The sequence below is a fragment of the Phyllostomus discolor genome, chromosome 10 (assembly GCF_004126475.2).
Source record: "Phyllostomus discolor isolate MPI-MPIP mPhyDis1 chromosome 10, mPhyDis1.pri.v3, whole genome shotgun sequence".
In the NCBI taxonomy this organism is placed as follows: Eukaryota; Metazoa; Chordata; class Mammalia; order Chiroptera; family Phyllostomidae; genus Phyllostomus; species Phyllostomus discolor.
Window position 1 is genome coordinate 82955365 of NC_040912.2, and position 22310 is coordinate 82977674.

The 22310-nt window shown below is 37.2% G+C and overlaps 1 protein-coding gene across 2 annotated transcripts in view; it reads left to right on the forward strand.

Moving 5' to 3' along the window:
- TRIM24 (tripartite motif containing 24) overlaps window positions 1–21780 on the forward strand; it is a 111322-nt gene extending 89542 nt beyond the window's left edge. For both annotated transcript variants that reach the window (XM_028525322.2, XM_028525321.2), the window contains exons 10-19: window positions 3491–3664; window positions 9348–9521; window positions 12097–12232; window positions 13683–13755; window positions 14819–14987; window positions 16108–16436; window positions 17160–17292; window positions 18339–18413; window positions 19780–19929; window positions 20710–21780. In XM_028525322.2, the coding sequence (XP_028381123.1) occupies window positions 3491–3664; window positions 9348–9521; window positions 12097–12232; window positions 13683–13755; window positions 14819–14987; window positions 16108–16436; window positions 17160–17292; window positions 18339–18413; window positions 19780–19929; window positions 20710–20919 (1623 nt within the window). In that variant the 3' untranslated portion in view covers window positions 20920–21780. The remainder of the gene's footprint in view (window positions 1–3490; window positions 3665–9347; window positions 9522–12096; window positions 12233–13682; window positions 13756–14818; window positions 14988–16107; window positions 16437–17159; window positions 17293–18338; window positions 18414–19779; window positions 19930–20709) is intronic.
- The last annotated feature ends 530 nt before the right edge of the window (window positions 21781–22310 follow it).

Consider the following 22310-nt stretch of genomic DNA (forward strand, 5'->3'; position numbering starts at 1 on the left):
TTGCTTCTTTGAAGGCCTGAGGTGATGTATTTGAGGTTATGGCTTTCTAGTAATTTGATTAGGAAGGCATGTCAAATCCAGGGGAATATTAGTATAACCAATTGATTATTCCTCTCAAACTTTGTTTTAACCCAGGATTTTACAGGAAGTAAATAACTTCTTTCGTGAGGGTTCCATCAGAAAAGAATTGTATACTTTAGATACCAGGAGTGAAACTGGCAAAGTTGAAATTTTGTTAAGAAAATTGGTGAATAATTTTGTTACTACCTCTGCACACTGCAGTGATGTATTGCAGACAGACTGCAATAAGAGCCAAAAACAAAAATTCTGGAATAAATGTGAAGAGGAGAAAATAAGTACTTGCTGAGCACCTAGTGCTAAGAATTTGCATGATTGATATTTATCTTAAGTGTCTGAGAGGTGGCAAAGTTATTTTTACTTAATAGTTTATTAACTGAGAAAGGATAAATTGCCTTTTCAGTAGGAAGTGAGGAACTGAGGCAGTAAATAGCTCCTGTGTGACTTGGTTCCATTCCCATAGTGACTTGTATAAGCAGCGACAAAACAGAAGTGACCTCTGAGCCTTTAGCACGTGTATCTCAGAAATGGGCTTTTGATCTTATTTTTCCTCTCTAGGATTACTGCTGTGTAATCTATATAATATATAATTTCTTTTATACGACCTATTTTTCTCACTTAGAAATAAAGTAATTTTTACATCTTTTGGTCATTACCTCATACACTATTTTTTTTCTCTTGACTCTGAGTGACTCCTAAAGCTTCTTTCATTTTTAGCTGCTCTGCCACTCATACATTTTCCACCTACCAATTTGCACTCTTCTGTACATTTTTATAATGCCCTGCTTCCCTACATTCTTAGTGTTCTACCCGTTTATTTGCCTGTACGTGCGGGAAAATCGACCATCAATAAGCAGGTGTTTATGTGTGCTGTGTAGGTGTGTTCAAATTGTATTCTACATCTGTCAGGTAAATTTAAAGGATGGTTTCTAAAAATCACTTGCACGATAGTTCCCTATTTCTTCTTCCTCTGAAGATTAACCATGTACGTACTCTGCATGGTTCAAGAGCTGGCTGATAAGAATGTTGCGTACATAGTTACATGACTGAATGGCACAAACTTGATAGATGTGCATCTCTGTTTATTTAGCAGTACGCAGTGTACTCTGTTATACTCCAGTGGACAGATCTACGTTTGTTAGCACCGTCACATGTTATTTACTTATACATAACTCACAGCAGTGTTTCTCAGTCCTGAGCCAGATTTACTGCTGTGGAAATGTTTTTACACACGCACACGCACACGCAGAGACACACACATTAATTTCCCTAAACAGTGAATGGTTGTTAGAGAACATCTGCTATCCTTCATGGTTTCACACAGTTGGGAGCTACTGACCTAGAATGAAACCCAAGCGGTGGTAATGAAGGTGCTTAGAATGCAGACGGGTATAATGATGATGTGTCAGTCACTATTCCTTCCTTTTTTCCTGCTGTATCTTACAAGTTAATTGACTCCATTTAATTAAAATAACATTGATTTTTTTATATATTTTTATGCTCATAACTAGTTCCTAATCTTATTCTTTCAAGTTGCTTCCACTGTCACAGGGTTGTTAGAAATTAACTTAATCAATGGTAACAGTTTAGGAGAGACAAAATAATCGCCCCACGTCTCACGAGACCGCAGGGTCAGCCTCCATTCCCACACTCGCGCAGAGTTCATTACTGCGGCGTCAGGTGTCTCTTCCTGGCGGAATCAGCATGCATCTGGGTGAGGGTGCGATAGTAGGTAGCGGAAGTTTCTGCAACTGCCTCTGTTCTCCCTTAATGATTATTTTGGATGCTTTTCCACTTTTTAAATAATTATAAACTTAGAAGATTTTCACTGTAATTCCCCAACTATTTTCTGTTCATGTTTCTGTGATATAAAACCCTTCAAATCACAAAACTTTAGTAGAAGAATCAAAAACAATTGTTACTGATTCAGGCATTTACTTCTATAAAGATTTGACATTTTCTCTATTTTTCTTTAATATTTTTTGTATTCTTCCACAATATTTTCCTTGGTCTTGAAACAATATTTAAATATATTTTTCATTCGTTCTATACGTACATGGCTACCCTTAAAAGTTACTGAGGCTGAACCCAGTGCTAACTAATTTGTAAGCAAGGGGAGAAAGAAGCAATGTTATCCAATAAAGGAAAGTAAATTCCAAAAATGGGTGAGAAAAAAGAAGATAGAGCTGTACACTTCATAGCTATCTGCCTTCACAGTGTCCAAGTTTAAAGCATTGCTACTACAACTTGATAAATTCCGCGTTTATTGTCCCCTTGTGAATGTGGGAGTTAATAGTTCTCTCCCTGAGAAGTGTTGATCATAATAATAAACAGGATAGCCTGAAAGTAAGTTGCCAGACATAAAGAGAATTGGATAGTCAAGATGAGACTCACATATAAGGTTACCGTTTTCTAGAACACTGGTCTCAATTTACAGGGCTAGCATTGATGAGCAAAATCAGCTTGCCTTCCCAGCGCTTTCCCTATCCTGTAACCAACCAAAGTTGTCCTCGGAGGGTTTCCTTTCAAATCTGTTTTCTTTTACGGAAACTCGTCCTCTAAGCTGTAATTAGTGTCTTAACCCCAGCTAAAGCCTAGCACACGTGTTGGTGATGATACGCACACCAGATTTGGAGAAAAGCCTTAGTGCTGCCTTTTACTAGCTGTGTGGCTTTTTTCTGGTTGTCTAAGCTTTCCAGTGTTTAGTGTCCTAATTTGTAAAATGAGAGAGGGTAAATAATAAGGTAACACATATAAAATGCTGATCACAATGCCTGGCATAGAGTTTAATCTCAGTGAGAGCTAAAACTCATTTATTTTTAAGTGTTATTTAATGTCAGCTGTTTTTATTATTAATGACTTACTGTTTGAGTGCGCATCCCTTGGAGCCAGAGTACTTGAGTTCAGGTCCCAGCTCTATCCCTTACTGTCTTTGCTAATCTTCGACAAGGTACTTAAATTCTCCGTGCCTCCGGGACTGTGGTGAGGGTTAAATGAGTTAACGCGTGTAAAGAATGTCAAGCTGTGCCTGGCATGTAATGACTGCTAGTAAACGTTGGCAATTATTATTTTACCACCACATTATTTAGGTGGTTTGAAGAAGGCAGTTCTTCGCAAAAGATTAATCATCGAGGACCAGACAGGCTTCCCCTGCTTCCCCACGTGGCCTAGGCCCAATTTTAGTATAACCTGCTTACAACTGGAGCCACCTCTACCAAAGCTCTTGATAAAACTCCTTTTCTTTGAATTGCTTCTCCATATTCTGGAAGAGTGCCTCCTTCCCCTGTACATTTGTTGTGTTAATAAAGGATTCATTTGTGGCAGAGTTGCTGTCTTTTTGTAAACGTTAAAAAAGTTTTCTCTAATATGTGTTTCAGGAGATGATTGTCACTGAATTGATTTTTTTTTCCAGCAACCCCCTCCACGTTTGATAAACTTTCAAAATCACAATCCCAAACCCAATGGACCAGTTCTTCCTCCTCATCCTCAACAGCTGAGATATCCACCAACCCCAAGTATGCCACGACAAGCAATAAAGCCCAACCCCCTACAGATGGCTTTCTTGGCTCAACAAGCCATAAAACAGGTATATATGTTCTTATTTACCTGTTGTTTATTCGGCTTCTCTGTACCTTGAAATTATATTGAATGTGTGGATAAAGTAACGGTTATGAAGAGAAAGTAAGCTTTTAAAATTTTTTCCTATTTTTTAAAAATATATTTTATTGATGATGCTATTACAGTTGTCCCAATTTTTCCCCTTGCCCCATTCCACCTGGTACCCCCATTCCCTCTAGCAATTCCCCCTACCTTAGTTCATAACCATGGGTTGTGCGTATAAGTTCTTTGGCTTCTCCATTTCCTACACTATTCTTAACATCCCCCTGTCTATTCTGTACCTACCAGTTATGCTTAGTCCTTGCACCTTTTCCCCCATTCTCTCCTGTCCCTGTCCCAGCTGATAACCCTCCAAATGATCTCCAGATCTATGGTTCTCTTCCTGTTCAGGTTGTTTGCTTAGTTTTTTTGTAGTTTTGGTTTTTGGGGGTTTTCTTAGATTCAATTGTTGATAGTTGTGAATTTGTTGCCATTTTAATGTTCATAGTTTTGATCTTCTTAAATAAGTACCTTTACCATTTCATGTAATAATGGCTTGGGGATGATGAACTCCTTTAGCTTTACCTTATCTGGGAAGCACTTTATCTGACCTTCAATTCTGAATGAGAGCTTTGCCAGTTGGAGTTGTCTTGGTTGTAGGTCCTTGTTTTTCAACACTTTGAATACTTCTTGACTGTGACTTCTACCCTACAAAGTTTCTTTTGAGAAATCAGCTGACAGTCTTATGGGAACTCTCTTGTAGGTAACTCATTTTTTCCCTTGCTGCTTTTAAAATTCTCTCTTTATCTTTAACCTTTGGCATTTTAATTACAATGTGTCTTGGTATGGTTCTCTTTGGGTCTAATTTATTTGGGTCTCTCTGTGCTTTTTGGACTTCCATGTCTATTTCCTTCACCTAAGTAGGGAAGGGGGTTTTTTGTTTGTTCGTTTGTTTTTTTCATCTTTTTTTTCAAATAAGTTTTCAATTTATATTGCTCTTCCTCTTCTTCTGGCACCCCTATGATTCAGATGTTGGTACATTTGGAGATGTCCCAGAGGCACTTAATACTATCCTCATTTTTTAAAATTCTTTTTCCCTCTTAGTGTTGTGGTTGAATGTTTATTTCTTCCTTATGTTCCAAGTCATTGATTCAAATCCTGTCTTCATGCCCTCCACTGTTGGCTCCTTATAGACTTTTCTTTATTTCACTTAGTGTAAACTTCATATCTTCTTAGGTCTTTATTATGTTGTTGCCATACTCAATGAGTTTTTTGAGCATCCTGATCACCAGTGTTTTGAACTCTGCATCTGATATGTTGGCTATCTTTGTTTCATTTAATTATTTTTCTGTTGTTTTGTTCTGTTCTTTCATTTGGGTCATATTTGATTGTCTCCTCAATTTGGCAGCCTCCTTGTCTTTGTTTCTGTGTATTAGGTAGAGCTGCTTTGACTCCCTCTCTTAGTAGTGTGGCCTCTTGTAGAAAAGGCACCTGTAAATTGTGTGGGCAGAGCCTTAGGTAATCGCCAAGGTGGGGCAACCCGCCTCACTGCACTGTGGCTCTGTGTGGGGGGAGGGTTTGGAGAGGGGACTGTGCTGCTGCCTGGCTTCTGGAGGTTTACCCCAACTCATCCTGTTTCCAGTCACTTCATTACTCCCTGTGTGTGACTGGTGCCCTTCCTGCTGTTGCCCTGATGCTGAATCCCAGAGGGGCTGGGTCTGTGTACATTCTAAGTCCATGCAGACCCTTTAAGTGTCCTGAAAATCCGGTGTTTCTTCCACCACCCCAACCATCGCTGGTTTTTACAGCCAGAAGTTATGGGGATTTATCTTCCTGGTGCTGGAACCCTGGCTCTGCGGTCTGGCCTGAGGCTGGGATCACTGGCTCCCAAGGTATCCCTCCTGATTTTTATCCACCGCACGTGAATGTGAGACCACCTGTTCCTCCACCACTGCCTCTCCCTGCCACACCCCGTCTCCGCCCCTCCTACCCGGCTGGATGAGTGTGGCTTCTTTAAATCCTTGGTTGTCAAACTTCCATACAGCTTGGTTTTCTGACGGTTCTGGGTGTTGTTTAGAGGTCTAGTTGTAATTCTTTCTGTGGTTGCGCAAGAAGGTGGAGCTTATTTGGTGTGTCTCCATCTTGACCAGAAGTCTTACAAGATTTCTGTTTTTAATAAATGTAAATTACAAAATTTATTACAGACTGACCTATAGAGACAGAGCTAAGAGAATCTTGATGCTTTGTAATTAACAAAAGAAATCAAGCCACTTTATATACATGAAGGCCCATAATAATCAGTGAGTCATAGATACCAGTTTTTGCAATAGTGATGTATGTAGCCTTTAGGAGAATACATTAAATTTCCTAAAACAGAAATATTCTAATAAATACAGATTACTTCCTGCAAAAGAGAACAATACGTTAATCTTGAAGTGTTTCGAAGAGACTTCCTGATAACAAACTTAGTATGATGGTTTTAATATGGAGTGCATACATTTCTGATAAAGTTTATTACTTAAGGTTACATTTTAAAAACTGATAAGGTTTAATATTTATATTCTTAATGTCTTCAGTTAAAAATATATTATAGGTATTACGTTATTTTTGAAAAAGTAAATGCTCTCTCTGCAATGCCTTGTCTTCTCAAAGGACTGTGTCAACAGTCCTTCCAGCTTACCACTTGTGGATCAATTTCAGTTTATTTTGCCAGGACTGAGTAAAGACCATGATACTATTTCCACAATTGTGTGATTATTCATTTCAACCAAATGATTTGAAAATTTTACTTAAAAAATTTACACACCGCATGTGCGTAAAATTCATACCTGTCTCTATTTCATCATTATTTAGTTTCCTCAGTTTTTTCACCCTTGCAAGCCTATTTTAAATCTCATTTTCCCCAACTGTAAAATAAGTACTTTGTAAAGTTGCACTGACACTTAGTGCTAATGTGTATTAAAACACATAGCATATTCTGTGCGTTCAAATTTTACTTTTCCTCTTCCCCACTTATTATTTGTAATGGGTAGGCATATACTCGAAGAATGTCTCTTACATCGAAAATCTAAGCATGAATGAATAAATGAACAAACTAGGAAAAAATATAGTGGAAAATTGGTTTTAATAGGTAGGTTATTTTAACTGATTATAGTATACTTGTATAATAGGAGTACTTTTTAGCTATTAAGAAAATGCAGTAATCTATACATGATCTCCTAAGTATATTATATGGGAAGAAACATGCTACCAAATTTTTGTGAGGTATTATCTCATTTTCCTGTTTGTTTTAATCTCATATGCATAGGAAAAGACTGGAAGGATATACGTCAACTGTAACTGATTATTCTAGGATGCAAAGGAGGAAGTGGGTCCAAAGAAAGGGCATTGGGCAGGGATGTGGCTAGGACATTCACATTAAGAAAGATGACATTCATATTTCTTTACATAGTTGTTTCAGTGGAGCATATAAATTAGGATGTTTCAGACACTATCATTCCATATAATATAGTCCATGCATTAATGGTACTGTGTTTGCGAACTTTTTCCCCTGTACAGTCTTGAAATAACTCTCAGTTGCTCTTCTTTTCTCCACTATTTTATTATGAAAATTTTCCAACACAACAATTTGAAAGAGTTGTATAGGGGACGAATGACTTTATTTGCCTTCTCAGTTACTATTTATATACCCCTTCATCCATCCATCCATCCATCAGGCCTTTTTTTTAATATGTATGTAGGTTTTGACGTAGATCATAGCGGCGTGGCTCATCCCTGTACACTGAAGCATGCCTAGTGTTAACTTAGTATATTTATCTCTGCCTCCAACATAAGTGGCAAAGTTTCCTTAGATGTTTGTAGATGTCTAATTACCTGTCCATATATGAGAAATGAGTGAAAAAAAATCTGGAAGCTTGGGTCTGGGACTAATGTTTGAAGATCTAGGTTTCACTCTTGTATTAAGTCTACTATCAGTGTTTATTGGGAGAATTCCTAGTCTCACCATGTTTAGATTTTACCTCTTATGCTGATCCAGTTCCCTAACGATCTTTCCACCTTCTGCCTAAAATGCAGGCCCTGGCTCCTAGTTAAAGCCGTGTGGGGGAAGAAGGTGGGCAGAGAGCCATCAGCAGAGTGGGCAGCGAGCTCAGCAATCAGTGCATGTGTGGTTTCTGACCCTTCATTTCCCGTGCATCACTCCTCCCCTCCCCTGAGTCTGGGGCCCTTTAGTCTAAAGACACTATTTTACCTGTTTTGGGGAATAGACTTCCAGTCTTTTTCTGTGTAGGTGGAGGAAGTCCCCATGATCATGGAGTAGCTACAGGTAGAGTAATAGGAAAGGACTATGAGACTGAATACTTCTTAAACAGCGACTCTCCACATGTCATTCTGGTTTTAGCCCCAGCGTCACTTCACCTCTCGTGCTTCTAATTCCCAGGTTCTTAAGAGTTCCGCTTCTCTGTTTTCCCCACTGCCAGCTGAGGTTTCAGTTTTGTCAAATTAAGTAATTTGCTATTTGTCCACCTGGTCTCTAGCTTCCAAAATGTGTTTTCTGTCTGCTCATATTTTCTGTCTTTATGAGTCAGTGCCTTTGTAGAAATCCTTTTAACTATATTATTTTATCAGGTAAGGACAGATGAAAATGAATGTTTCATCCCTCTGTCTTAACCCTGAAGTTGCTTTCCATGTGTTTATATTCCTTTTCCAGTATATATAAGCTTTCCAAGGTTGATACTGTAATTTTCTGATGTACGAGGTCTGTCCAGAAAGATGGTGAGACATGGCTATCCAGCCATGCGATTTGAAAAATGGAGGCATTTATTGAAGAAGATACAAGAAACACTGTTCGTAGGACAATGACACCTCACTCCCCTTCAAAGTAGGCACCTTGGGACCTCACACAATTCTCCCTATCACCATCAGCTGCTCCATTATATTTTCCTGAATCTCATCAACAGTCTGAAATCTCTCCCCTTTCAAAGATGATTTTAGTTTGGGGGAAAGCCAGAAGTCACAGGGTGCCAAATCTGGGCAGTTGGGGGGCTGAGTCACCTGGGTGATTTGACATTTTGTCAAAAAACTCTGCAGGAGATATGGTGCATGAGCAGATGCATTGTGGTAATGAAGCTGCCTAGTCACCAGTTGCCTATAGCTGCAGCCTTCTGAATCATCTGAATAGTTCCCACGGAGGAATGTTCAAGCTTAATGCAAAATTTGATGCAGATTCATTGCCCTACTCACTCATTCATTTTGAATGTGACAGCCCCATGGTATACATTCTTACTCAACGGAGTCTACCACCCCCACTGACTCATACAGTGAAGTCATCGTTGTTCACAAATGTGCATCCCAGTCCTCTCTCCTTGGCTGCCAAGTTACATCAGTGTTGTACAAACCATTCTCGTTATATTAACAAAGGTTGGACTTGCTCTGGACAGACCTCGTATATTAACCATTGTCTTCTGGTAAAAATCAGTGCTTTACATTTTTGGACAGGATTAATGATAGCTATGTATACCTGTGTCCTCTCCTCTCTCCATTGAAATTACGACTGGATTCAAATAGCAGGATGTGTCTTCTACTTCGTTTTGTGTCTGGAACAGGGATTAGGTGGGCCTGTTAACGTTTGCGATAGGACTGCTGATAGACGGCCTTTCTTCTTTCTACCGTAGTGGCAGATCAGCAGTGGGCAGGCTCCCCCATCGACCGCCAATAGCACGTCCTCTACCCCTTCCAGTCCCACCATTACTAGTGCAGCAGGATATGATGGAAAGGCTTTTGGCTCACCTATGATTGATTTGAGCTCACCAGTGGGAGGTTCTTATAATCTTCCTTCCCTTCCAGATGTAAGTATACACAAAATTCATGTTAAGACTCTATTTTGAAAATTTTATGTGAACTTGAATTTGGTAGAAAGCCTGGGTTTGTTGGATTATAGGTTGTGTGTGTGTTTTAGAAGTTATTTGTATCCTTTAGAAATATCATAACAGGAAAAACGAAAAGATTATAGACACTTGACCATACTACAGAATGTCTGCAGGGCACCGGAGTTGAAGGTGTTTGTAAATAGGTGGTTATGGTGTGGGATTATGGAATCCTAAGTTGGGAAAGCAGGGAAGTGAGACATGGGAAAGAGATGCCGGAAAGCTGAACTGCTGGAGTGTGATATAAGAATAAGTTTAGAGAGGGAGGCTAGAAGTACAGAGATCAGAAGAGATGAGGATGAGTCTAATAATAGAAATGAAAACATTTTCTGTTATGTCATACCAGTGAGAAGCTACCTCTGATTTATATTTAAATGAAATACATTTACCCTCTAAATTCCAACTTTGTTAGTATGACTTTTTTAAAAAGTCTTTCTAAAGGCAGAAAATACAATATCCTATGCACAGATCTCCATACTTAAGTTGATGCTTGTTTTACTTTTTTATTATCCTCCAGTTAGATCACACACACAAACATTAAAAACTTTTAAGAAATATCTTGTAAGATTGTGAAAGAATTTTTAATTTTTCTTTATTTAGTTTTTTAAGTTACTGAATCAATATTTTCTAATAGTGGCATCATTAACCTTAACAGAGTTATTTTGTTTTTTAAATAAATGTTTATACTTTAAATAGAGTACATGTATTTCTCATACATAGGTAAAATATAGGAAAGCTTTTTGTCCCATTCTTATTTTATTTTAGCTTTTAGGATTACTCTACAGTGTAAATAACTTTTCTTACATTGAGATCTATCAAATACAATCATTTCAATACTCGTTTATTTATTTATTTATTTATTTATATTTAAGATTTATTTATTTTTAGAGAGGGGAACGGGAAGAGAAAAAGAGGGAGAGAAACAAAATGTGGTTGTCTCTCCCGCACCCCCTACTCGCCAGTGCCCTGACTGGGAATTGAACCAGCAACTCCTTGGTTCCCAGGCCAGCACTCAGTCCACTGAGCCACACAAGCCAGGGCTTTCAGTACTCTTTTATTCTCTAAAAAGTATTTGTCAAGGTATTGCTAAACGCATATTAAACATAAATGACCATGTGTGCCTCCCTGCTTGCCCAAGATGATCCAGAACATTAAAATTGTCCTGTTCTTTCCTCTAGAGTCCTCAGATACTAGTGACTCTTTGTTCACCAGCCTTTTCCAACAAGGCTTCTCATCTGAACCACAGAACAAGAGACTAATTTCAGTGACTGTTTTCTCAGTCCTCCCAAGGATGGTTCATAACTAGCACCATTCTAGAAGTGAATTTGCTATATACAGTCTGTGCTCTAGGAATGTGGGACCTAATTCTCTTGTAGAATCCTGGTTGAGAAAGGCTACAACCATGTTAGAGAATTGAACTGGATTTTAATCACAAAGATATTCTTGGAAAATAAATGGTTTTTATCAGCATGAAAAATATCTGCATCTAAAGCATTAAAGTCTTATTTAATAGAAATTTATCATTTTAACCTGGCAGTCAATTAGTAAACAAGTGTTATTTGTATGCCTATTATGTTTAAGCAAGAATCTATGAGGGATCAGTTTGTCCTGCCAGACAGTAGTTGTGTACTTAGGTGATGATGGCATCCTGGAAATGTGTTATGTATGGACTGGCTTCATTTATCTGGGGCATACCAAAACCTCAGTTCTCAAGTGTGGGCCAAGGACACAGATGTCTTTACAACCCTTTCAGAGACTCTACAAGGTCCTCCCTGTGTAAGGCCGGATTTTCTTCATATTCTTCAACCAAAACCACACATCAAAACAGATTTGGTACTCTGGCTGGTGTGGCATGAGGGGTTAAATGCCCACTGGTGAACTGAAAGGTCGCCAGTTCAATTCCCAGTCAGTGCACATGCCTGGGTTGCAAGCCAGGTTCCTTGTTGGGGGGCTATGCAAGAGGCAACCAACCACACATTGATGTTTCTCTCTCTCTCTTGCTCCCCACCTTCATCTCTTTCTAGAAAATAAATTTAAAAGAAAACATATTTAGTGCAGAAGCAGATATAGTAAGTCCAGCTGGCTGTTACTAAGCAAGATGCTAAAGAGATTTGCAAAAAAAAATGTGAAACTGTGCTACTTTTCCCACCAAGGCTTTTTTAAAAAATTGGCTACTTTTTGTTATTTGTAAATAAAGTATTAAAAAATGTTGTTGCTTTAATTTTATGGGTGTGAATGACCCACAATATTCCTTTCTCTTGGCTCCTGATTTCTGAAATAGTGTGTCCTAGTATATTCACTGACATGGAACATTAAGAGTGAAAACTTTTTTTTAAGATTGTTTATGGAGACGGTATGCATCAAAACTTCTCAAATATGATACTGGCATGTTTTATTATTTGATGATAATGAAACTATTAAAGTTTTCTTATAAATTTAAAATAGCTTTCAACTGGCAAAGTCTGGATATCATGAAATAATTTCTTTTTTTTATAAGATTGACTGTTCAAGTACAATTATGCTGGACAATATTGCGAGGAAGGATAATAGTGTAGATCATGGCCAGCCGAGACCACCCTCAAACAGAACCGTCCAGTCTCCAAATTCATCAGTGCCATCTCCAGGCCTTGCAGGTAAAGTGGGCTGCTTTGGATTTTGTGTTTTTCTAGTTTTTTCCTCAAGTCATAACTTAAAAATTCTCCCTCTTTTTTGTTGAATGATTTAAAAGGGTCTGCATATATGGCCCTATTTAAAATTAATGTATGGTATTTTCAAAATGGAAATCAAAGGTTAAACCCCTGTACATTTTAAATTTCAACATTATTTATAGGCATTATGTACTCCCAGGAAGAAATTAGTATCATGCTTTCCTCTCTTTGACAAGTCTAGTTGCCTGTGATGTGGTGTCTTTCAGGATGTAATTTGCCTAGGGTCATAATTTATCAGTGCCAATCACTCTTTTAGTGGTTTGCTTGGTATTTGTGTTTAAGGATTTTTAACATATCTACTCCTTTCCTTCAAGAGGGAAGCAGGCTAATACTACTCTCACCAACTTTGTCAAAATAGGTATCTTAGACCAAAATAAGGAAAGGGGAGACTTCCTTAAGTCATTCACTAGTCACGTAAACATAAGGCAGATTACACAATTTAAAAGGAAATGGTTATTTAAAACACAGACTTAAAAATGGGAAGGAAATTATGGACAAAATAGAGCAAAGGCTGTTTAATTACATAACAAGTTAATTTAAATAAATAAGGAAAGTACTGAGGACACAAGCAAATAATTCCCTAAAAAGAAAATACCCATAGCCAATAAAATGGGGCCAGTTTTGTGGGGGCGGGAGGTGTTTAGTTGCACTACTAGTGGTCATTAAAAAAAATCAAAACAAGATATAATTTCTAACTGTTGAATTAGCAAAGATGTAAAAAGTGAAAATACTTATGAGAATGTGATGTGTGAGATACTCTAACGTGTCGCCATGGAGAGTGCATGTTGATGAAACACTTCCGGAAGCCAGGTTGGCAGTATGACTAACGGTAGCCTTTATTCAGTACTGACTCTTTGCCAGGCACTAGACAAAGAACCTTATATGCGTGCCTAGCAGAACATTTGCTTCAGTGTGGCTTTCTTTCCTAGACTGCTTCTATATCAGCCCCTACCACTTTTCATTGTATTCTGTAGCTTTCACTGGCTACAGTGTCCTCACTGAGATCCTATTCTGGTTACTCTCACACAGGGGACATGTGTCAGTGTTTGGGAACATATTTGATTGTTACACCCCTGGGTGGGAAGTTTGGAGAGATGCTAATAACTGGTGGGGGCCTGGGATGCCACTAAACATCCTACAGTGCGCAGACAGCCCTCCACAACAAAGAATGACCTGGCCCGAAATGTCAGTTGTGTTGACTTTGAACAGCCCTGCTAGTATACGGGGACTCAGACTAGGAGTTAAGCAACTACTTAGTGTTTTATATACTTGCATTATGTGTTCCAGTTTCAATGTAGTACTAAGTGAGCACATTTGATATGAATTAAATACATAATTATTCATTTCGTGAATGTGTATGATTCCTTCTCTTCAGGACCAGTTACTATGACTAGTGTACACCCGCCAATACGTTCACCTAGTGCCTCCAGTGTTGGGAGCCGAGGAAGGTAAGCTGATTTTACTTTATTTTCTAGCTAGGAAATCTCATTAAATTTCTTTTGTCCTAGTGCCCAAATGCTTTGGTAAGTATACTTGGAGCAATGTTTTGAAATTTTTTACTTTTAAATTAAAATGATTTAATAATTATATTATGTTAATTTAGTAAATTAATGGTTTAGGTAAATTATACTTTTATCTTTAAAGATACAGGTATTTGTGTATATGTTGAAAATAAAATGTTTTATTTTTATCACATGGCAAGGAAAAGTGAAGTAGGGCAGAACACATTGAACTGTATGGGAAGACACACAAAAGCAAACTTAGGGAAAAGAACAATAATTTTATTCTAACAAGTTCATTGTTCTCTCAATTTTCTAATGACCAAATGCTGACTTTGCTTTAAAATAAATTTGTATTTGTTGAAATTCTATTTGAATTTACTGCTTTGCCTGTGTATTTATTCCCTATGCTTGCAAATTTCTCCGAGAGAGTGAACCCAGTTCTTACTTTTTCATCATATGGAAGCAGCATTTCTGAAGAAAGTTTTGATTCAATCCCACGAGAACAGTGGCTATCTGTAAAAGTTTTTTGTCCCATTATGTTTTTTTCAATATTGGAACATCAATAAATGATGTCCCTAGTTAACTGTCTTCTCACTGCTTGACAATAAATCGTTAACATGAGCCTAGAGTGCTCTCTGTCACTGACTAGAGAAGGAAATGGCAAAGCCTAAAAAGAGATGCTAGTTCTAAGATACTAACTCTGGCTGCCCAATTTTAGAGCCTCAGAATATTGAAACAGTTTTCTTTTAATTCAGGCATAGTTAATTTACTTAAGTATCTTCAGGTGTATAGTGTAACTATTTAGATAGGTTGACATATAGACATTTTTTATATGTAAGAAAGCGTGTATATAACAGTTGCATTTAAGTTATGTGTCATTTATTAATGATGTAACACAGTTCCCATTGTTGTAAAGATGTGGCATTATTCTGGAAGCTGTTATACTTTATTTTGAGATACTTAAGGTAGCATTCTTATATTTTTTTTTCTTTCTTTTTTATACTTAAAGCTCTGGCTCTTCCAGCAAACCAGCAGGAGCTGATTCTACACACAAAGTCCCAGTGGTCATGTTGGAGCCAATCCGAATAAAACAAGAAAACAGTGGACCACCTGAAAATTATGATTTTCCTGTTGTTATAGTGAAACAAGAATCAGATGAAGAATCTAGGCCTCAAAATGTAATTATATTAATGATTGCAGTATTATTCCTCTTCAGGTGATAGGGTCAGAAAAACTTTTACATAGCTCATAGGAGGTAAAAAATCTTTTAAAGTGGGAATAGTTGACTTATTTGAGGACAGTCTCTCAGTAAATTAAAACAAAAAAAATAGATGGAAAACAAGGAGAAGAGTTGCAAAAATCGTAGGTTCAAATGAGGGGGTTGGGCATTTGAAAGAGAACAGAGTAAAATACATGGAAGGTAACCGCCACAGAATTAATGTAAGAAACTTCATGTAACTGAAAGACATGAGCATCTGAACTGAAAGGATCTAACAAGCACCAGAACATTAAGTGAAAAAATTAACAATCGTGTAAAGATCAAATACACATTTTCAGTCATGCACACAGTATCACAAAAAATTTAATTTCCATGTACTTATCCTCAGGAAGATATTTGAAAATATGATTCATCAAAAATGGAGTAGACCAAGAAGGAGGAAAGCATAAGAGCCCAGAAATGGGACCTCACACAGAGAGAGGCGGAGGACAGGAGGCCCCACAGGAGTATGTATGGAAGGGCAGAGAGATGTTTTAACAGCATTGAGAAGCATTTTATACCACCATTGGAGACTTAGTCATGAGAACAACTTAGTTGTCTGAAATTTTCACCATCTTAGGCTCCAACATAAAATTTTGATTCATCTTAAAGTTATGAATGGCTCTATGAATGATTTAAAAAAATCTACACAAGACTTGCTTTGTACGTAGGTATAATTTGAATTAACAGTTCCAATAAAATGTACTTTTAAGTTCCTAAGGTTTACTTTTACACTCCCCACCTATTCTCCCATTCCTGTAACCAGCAACAAATTCAGAGACTTTTCCTTTATTATCCACACACCCCCTTACTGATGATATTCTGTTTGAATGATGTTTTTCAGTAGAGGTCCATGTCTTCTGCACCATTAGAGACTCTAATACAGTCAGCAGTAAATCGATTCTGTTCTCGGGCGTGTTCACAGACTCCTTTGGAGTGACCAGTGCTCATGAGAGAGCAGCCTTTGGTCTGAAACTGCAGTAGTGCTAATAGAGAACGCCAGTTTTAAGAAAACATACGTTTGCTTCCTTCCATTGCAGACCAACTACCCAAGGAGCATACTCACCTCCCTGCTCTTAAATAGTAATCAGAGCTCTGCTTCCGAGGAGTCTGTGCCCAGGTCAGATGCCCCTGACAGCACAGGAGATCAACCCGGACTTCACCAGGAAAATACCTCCAACGGAAAGTCTGAGTGGCTGGATGCCTCCCAGAAGTCACCCCTTCACGTTGGAGAGGCAAGGAAAGAGGATGACCCCAATGAGGACTGGTGTGCGGTTTGTCAGAACGGAGGGGAGCTCCTGTGCTGTGAGAAGTGTCCCAAAGTATTCCACCTTTCTTGTCATGTGCCCACATTGGCAAATTTCCCAAGGTAAGGTACTACTTGCTTCTCTTTCCCACATTCTTTCACTGTCAACAATAATAGCAATAAATTTTTGACAATTAGTATAACATAAAAACTTTCCTTCCCATACCCTGCCTTCAATTCCTTGTGCTTCTCTCCAAAACCTAGTCTGTTTGGAAAAGAAAAATAATAAACTTTGGATCATTACGAGGGGTTGCCATGGAGATCAGTGGGCCTTGTGCACCACTGCCACAGTTGCATCTTGCTCGCAGGCACTGACGTTTGCAGACATCCCCGGTTCCCACAGTGCCTTTGAGATGATGATGGCCATTGAGTTAATCTCCCAGTTCTTCAAGGCTATACTGTGTAAAATTTAATTTCAAATGAAGTTGCAATAATAGTAGTAAGAGCATTTCATTTTCTTCTATCATTTGGGGCAAAACACCAGTTATGCATCACAGCAGCCATAGACTAATGTGTCTGTTTATTGAAGTGTTTATTTTTTATATGTATTTCTCACCTTCTTGGCTAGATTAATATTTAGCATTCAGGCCCCTGCATTGCATTTCTACTGTTCAGCTCTCTTAGCATGGTGCCATGTACACAGTAGTTACATGGTAAATTCTCAGTGATTAAAATTCATGCCAGATAAATAATTGTGTATCATAGATGGCATGGAGGAAGTAGGAAAGGGATATGGTATAGAGAAAAATGATGCATTAAGAACTCAAATATTTTATCCCCCAACAGTGGAGAGTGGATTTGCACTTTCTGCCGAGACCTATCTAAACCAGAAGTTGAATATGATTGTGATGCTCCCAGTCACAACTCAGAAAAAAAGAAAAGTGAAGGCCTTGGAAAATTAGCACCAATAGATAGAAGGGTAAGTTTTTTAGCCTTTCCAACCTAGACTCTTAAGCAGGGGTTTTGTTGTTGGATGCATTATTGTAATTTGGGTGTGCTTTTCATCAAAGAAGCGTATGTTCAATCATTCTATATCAACTTCTTTTTTTTTTTTTAGTATTTATTTCCACAAAAATGTAAGAATCTTAAATAATCTTAAGAATCTTAAAAGCAGACTTTTTTAATTTAAAAAAATCACAGTACTACTTATGTATGTAGTAGCATTTTGTAGAAGCTTAAAATACCTTACTTGAACAATTAGAATATGTATCCTTTATGTGGCCTGGACTCTTAAATTTAGTCTGTCTTTAGTACATTTCTGTTTTGTTTTATTTATATTATAGATAGGTTTTCTTCCTCAGAATTTGTTGAGAGATGGGTTTTTCTATTTACTTGGAAATAATTGCATTCTTTCACCCAGTGGTACTAGGTTTATACCTCAAAGCTAGCTAAAATGTTTAACTGGAATTAACATTTAAACCTACTGAATCAATATTTCTGTATTAATAAAGAAGCTGCTTAGCTCAATTATTAAGTAGAACAGTGAGTATGAAAGTTGACATGCAGCAGGGGGCCCAACCATGCGCCGCCAGCACTAGGGTGTTTATTGGGGTGAACGCATAAGCAGAGAAGCAGCAAAACGCCATCAGGGAGAGAGAGAGAAGGCCTTAGGACCCGACAAACCAGGAAAGGGCCCTGTATTTGGATCTCTTCCTTTATTGACTAATAATAATTCAGTACCCAAATTGGAGAGATAACTGGGGATTAATTTTTAAAGAGCTTCAAACGAGTTTCTAGTGACACTGTCTTTTGTTCCTGTAATTACAAAGGTTGCTCTCACAGCACAGAAACCCCAGGCGGACAAATAGCACAGTTCAGTAAGCGATTGAGAAGGGGATAAAAATTCCAAGTATTAGTACTTTTCTTCTATTCATCTGGTTTTAATTTTTATTCAGGTACTTTGAGACACACAACATTGTAATAAAAAATAAGCTGTGACTTCATTTTATTTTATTTTTTGCTTAGAAGTGTGAACGTCTACTTTTATTTCTTTATTGCCATGAAATGAGCCTGGCTTTTCAAGACCCAGTTCCTCTAACTGTAAGTATTAATGTCATTTTGTGCATTTTTACACAATGGAATGATTTTTCTGAAACTTGATTTATGAGAATCTAGTTTCTGTACCATTTTTCAGTAGTTAGTTTCTTGTATCTGATTCAGTCTTAAAGCTTATTCATACATACTGAAAGCTTTGATCTGAAATACATTTTACTGTTAACAGATTGGCCTAAAACTTCTTTTCATTTCTCATACATTCTTCCTTCTCATCTCATGTATTTTACCAACTGTTCTCTGTAATGATTTGTATCAGTTGTCTCTCTTAGGAGATTTAGGCATATCTCCTAAACTGTTGGGAGGAAAACTTTCCATTTGAGATAAAGAACCCCAGAATTCTTTGTACATATTTTAATTTTACGTGTCCAGACTTCAAATGTTAAGTAGACTTTTAACAGAGGAAGTTGTGTGTGCGTGTGCCTGAGTGTCCACCATTGACTTCAAAAAGGTTCATGCTGAAAGTTTGATTAAGACTTTAATGTATAATATTACAGTGCTAGAAGTACTACTTGAAATATGTTCTGTTCTCTGATATCCAGAATTTCTTTAGAAATTTAGTACTCTACAGTTTGATAAATTTTAAAAAGTTAATGCACAGCTAGAAAAGAAAATGAGCTTAGTAAATATATTCAGCTGATAAACAATGAACTTCTTTCTTGAGACCAGGTTTTGAGAAGTTGAGATAGGAAAAGGAAATAAATACCTTCAGGGGAAGGAACTTTTGTGCCTAAAAGAGGCAGGGCAAACAAAGGGAAAGAAAAGAGGGTTGTAACCAGTAAAAACTTTCTCCACTGAAAAATTTAACCTAAAACTTGGTGCTTTTTAGATCTTGGCTTATAGTTACACTTGGTATTAATAACAACAGCAGCAGCAAAAAAATAGCCCCCTTTTTCTTAATATATGTCATCTCATTCAGTGTCAACAAAAACTGTGAGGGTGGTAAGATTATTCCCGTTTGATATGTGAAGTTCAGTGAGATAAGGAACTTTCCCAGGAGGATGCTACTGGGTAGCATAGCTGGGGTTCAAACCCAGATTCAAACCCCATTCACTCTACTGCATGCGGCAGAAACACGTCAGACACGTCAACACATAGTGTTTTTAATCATTGCTTTTTATTTAATAATGAAGAAGAAAGAGGAAGTTTAGAAGGGAAAATGAGATGTTTTTAATTAAAAATAATTGGTGAAAATTTTTGAAAAAAGTGTGGGCACGTGTAAAAGTTGCTGCATAAGTTTCCTTAGCAATGACAAAACAGTACAATCTGAATTTTATGCTACTAGTTGTAGAATTCATTTAGGACCAGGTAGAATTTAGTTATTTGCATTATGGTATCTCATTTATTTTGAAAGGTGCCTGATTATTACAAAATAATTAAAAACCCAATGGACTTGTCAACTATCAAGAAAAGACTACAGGAAGATAATTTCATGTACGCAAAGCCTGAAGACTTCGTGGCTGATTTTAGATTGATCTTTGAAAACTGTGCTGAATTCAACGAGGTGAGGTGGGAAAGGGGAGGCTAATAGCAGTACTGAAAGCAATATTAAACCAAACACCTTATCAACAAACAAGGAGATTAGTTATGCTAGTGTAACTTCCAGAAGTTCAAGTGTGTCAGGGAATGACTATATCCACATTTATATTCCAAGGTTTATTATATGGCGAGTGGAAATGCAAAGTATAGCTGACAGCTTAAAGATTTAGAAAATATTTTTATCTAACCTAGAAGAATTCTTTTTCATTCCCATCTTTATTTCTTGGAATATAACACTTCCATACTTAAGTCGTTTTAATGTTGATCTTGAACTACTAAGGATGTGGCCTAAATAGTTCTAATTTAAAAATTTTTTCATCTGTCAGTTTATCTAAATATCTGCCTAATTTAGAGCCTTTTGTTCCTGGTTTGTTCTAGATGTCCATTACTCATTCCAGAGTTCCACATTTCCTTTGTTCTAAAAATACCTATTATATAATGCTTACAATATGGCATCTTTTTTCTCTCTCTTTGGTAATCCAGTCCTACCACTGCCACGTCCTTATAGAATAATCCAGACGAGTCAAAGCCTTTTATTTACCTTTTATCTGATCATCTCTATATTTTGTTTAGCCCCAGACTATTACTTACTTAAGTGACATTGCACAAATATTTTTCCAAAACAGTCCACTGGTACTCCTAACCTCAAGCTGAAAGGGAGCAAAAATATGAGAAATTTACTACTTTTGGTGCCTGAAATGTTGGTGCTTGTTTTTTAATTCATATTTTTATTTTTATCCAACAGCCTGATTCAGAAGTAGCCAATGCTGGTATAAAACTTGAAAGCTATTTTGAAGAACTTCTAAAGAACCTTTATCCAGAAAAGAGGTTTCCTAAACTTGAATTCAGAAATGAATCAGAAGATAACAAATTTAGTGACGACTCAGACGATGACTTTGTACAGCCCCGGAAGAAACGCCTCAAGAGCCTAGAGGAGCGCCAGTTGCTTAAATGAGCAGCACCACTGCCGTGTGCTGGTTTTTAGATATTTTTGTTTTCAAAAATTATTTTGTTGGTAATTTAACATCACTATAAAGAAGAGTCTGTGACCACTCTGATCTATAAGTTTTTGATGTTTACTAGACTTTAATTTTCTTAACAACCCACTTCTTTTAACCTTATTATTAAGAAAGGAAGAAAAAAAAGGAAGGAGGAAGGAAGAAAGAAGCATCAACAACAAAATAAAAAGACATCGTTTCCATTTCTGGATTTCAAAACTGTAATCTGGAACTGTAGCTACTATAGAAAGGAAATAGATTTTGTATGAACTCTTAAGTTGAAATTTTAATGTGGTTTGGATGTGTGCATTAATCCATTTTTAGAAAAATACCACTACCCATTAATTATGGCCCAACCATGAGTTAGATATAGTGTCCTTAAGAACAGTACATAGTGAAGAACAGTTAGGCCATAATTAATGAACATGGATGGTAATAAGAGTTCTATGCTAGGATGCCAACTGGTGCACCGAATAAGTAGATTAGATGCTATTGAGAAGGCACCTCATGTAAGATGGCAACTGTATTAAAAAGCAGGAAAACAAAAGTGATTTTTTTTGTTTTTTTCTTGTCTATAGAGGTGTTTGGTATAGCAGATTTCGAAGGCCATTTTTCATACATTTCTTAATTGAACTTCTTCCACCGCGGAAGTAAGTGAACACATTTGGTTTTGCTGGATGTCTGTGTGGTTTTGCTGTTCATTTGAACTGTGCAGGTGATCCTTTTATAACAAGACTCATTGTTTGCAGTATGGCTTTTAGTGGAACACCCAATATATGAAATACAGCTCTGTGCGGTATTTGGTGTGAGGATTTTTTTTTTAATATACCCTATTGGGCATTAAATATATGTTCCCCTGAAAGGGACTGGTTTTTGTGGTTTCCATCTGTCTTTATAATTTGGAATGAAAATGTATTGTGGAATTTGGGAGCTGGCAGTTGGAGGGAATTACAGTAAAAATTTTTTCTGAAGCATCTCTTATTTTTAAGAAGTAGGCCTTCAAATTGAATCTTTGATCTCAATTCTTAATTTCATTTTTATTCTCATAGAGATACACAAGATGTCTTCTGAGGGCAAACATACACTTAATGGGCCAGACCTCACTTAGTTTAACTGACATTGGTTTAATCCTTGTTCAGTGTCAAAGAAGGAAACTGGATTAAGAAAATTGCTGAGCCATTTGCTAATCTAATCTTTGACAAAATATTTACATAAGAATTTTTTTAGTTTGCCAAAGTAAACCTTTCTAAAACACTGATTGGCTAAGGAAATTTTTCTGTTTAGGCTGATAGAGTAAAAATATGGCTGACTTGAAAGAACATTCTCTTTGGATGGTATCATCTTCCAT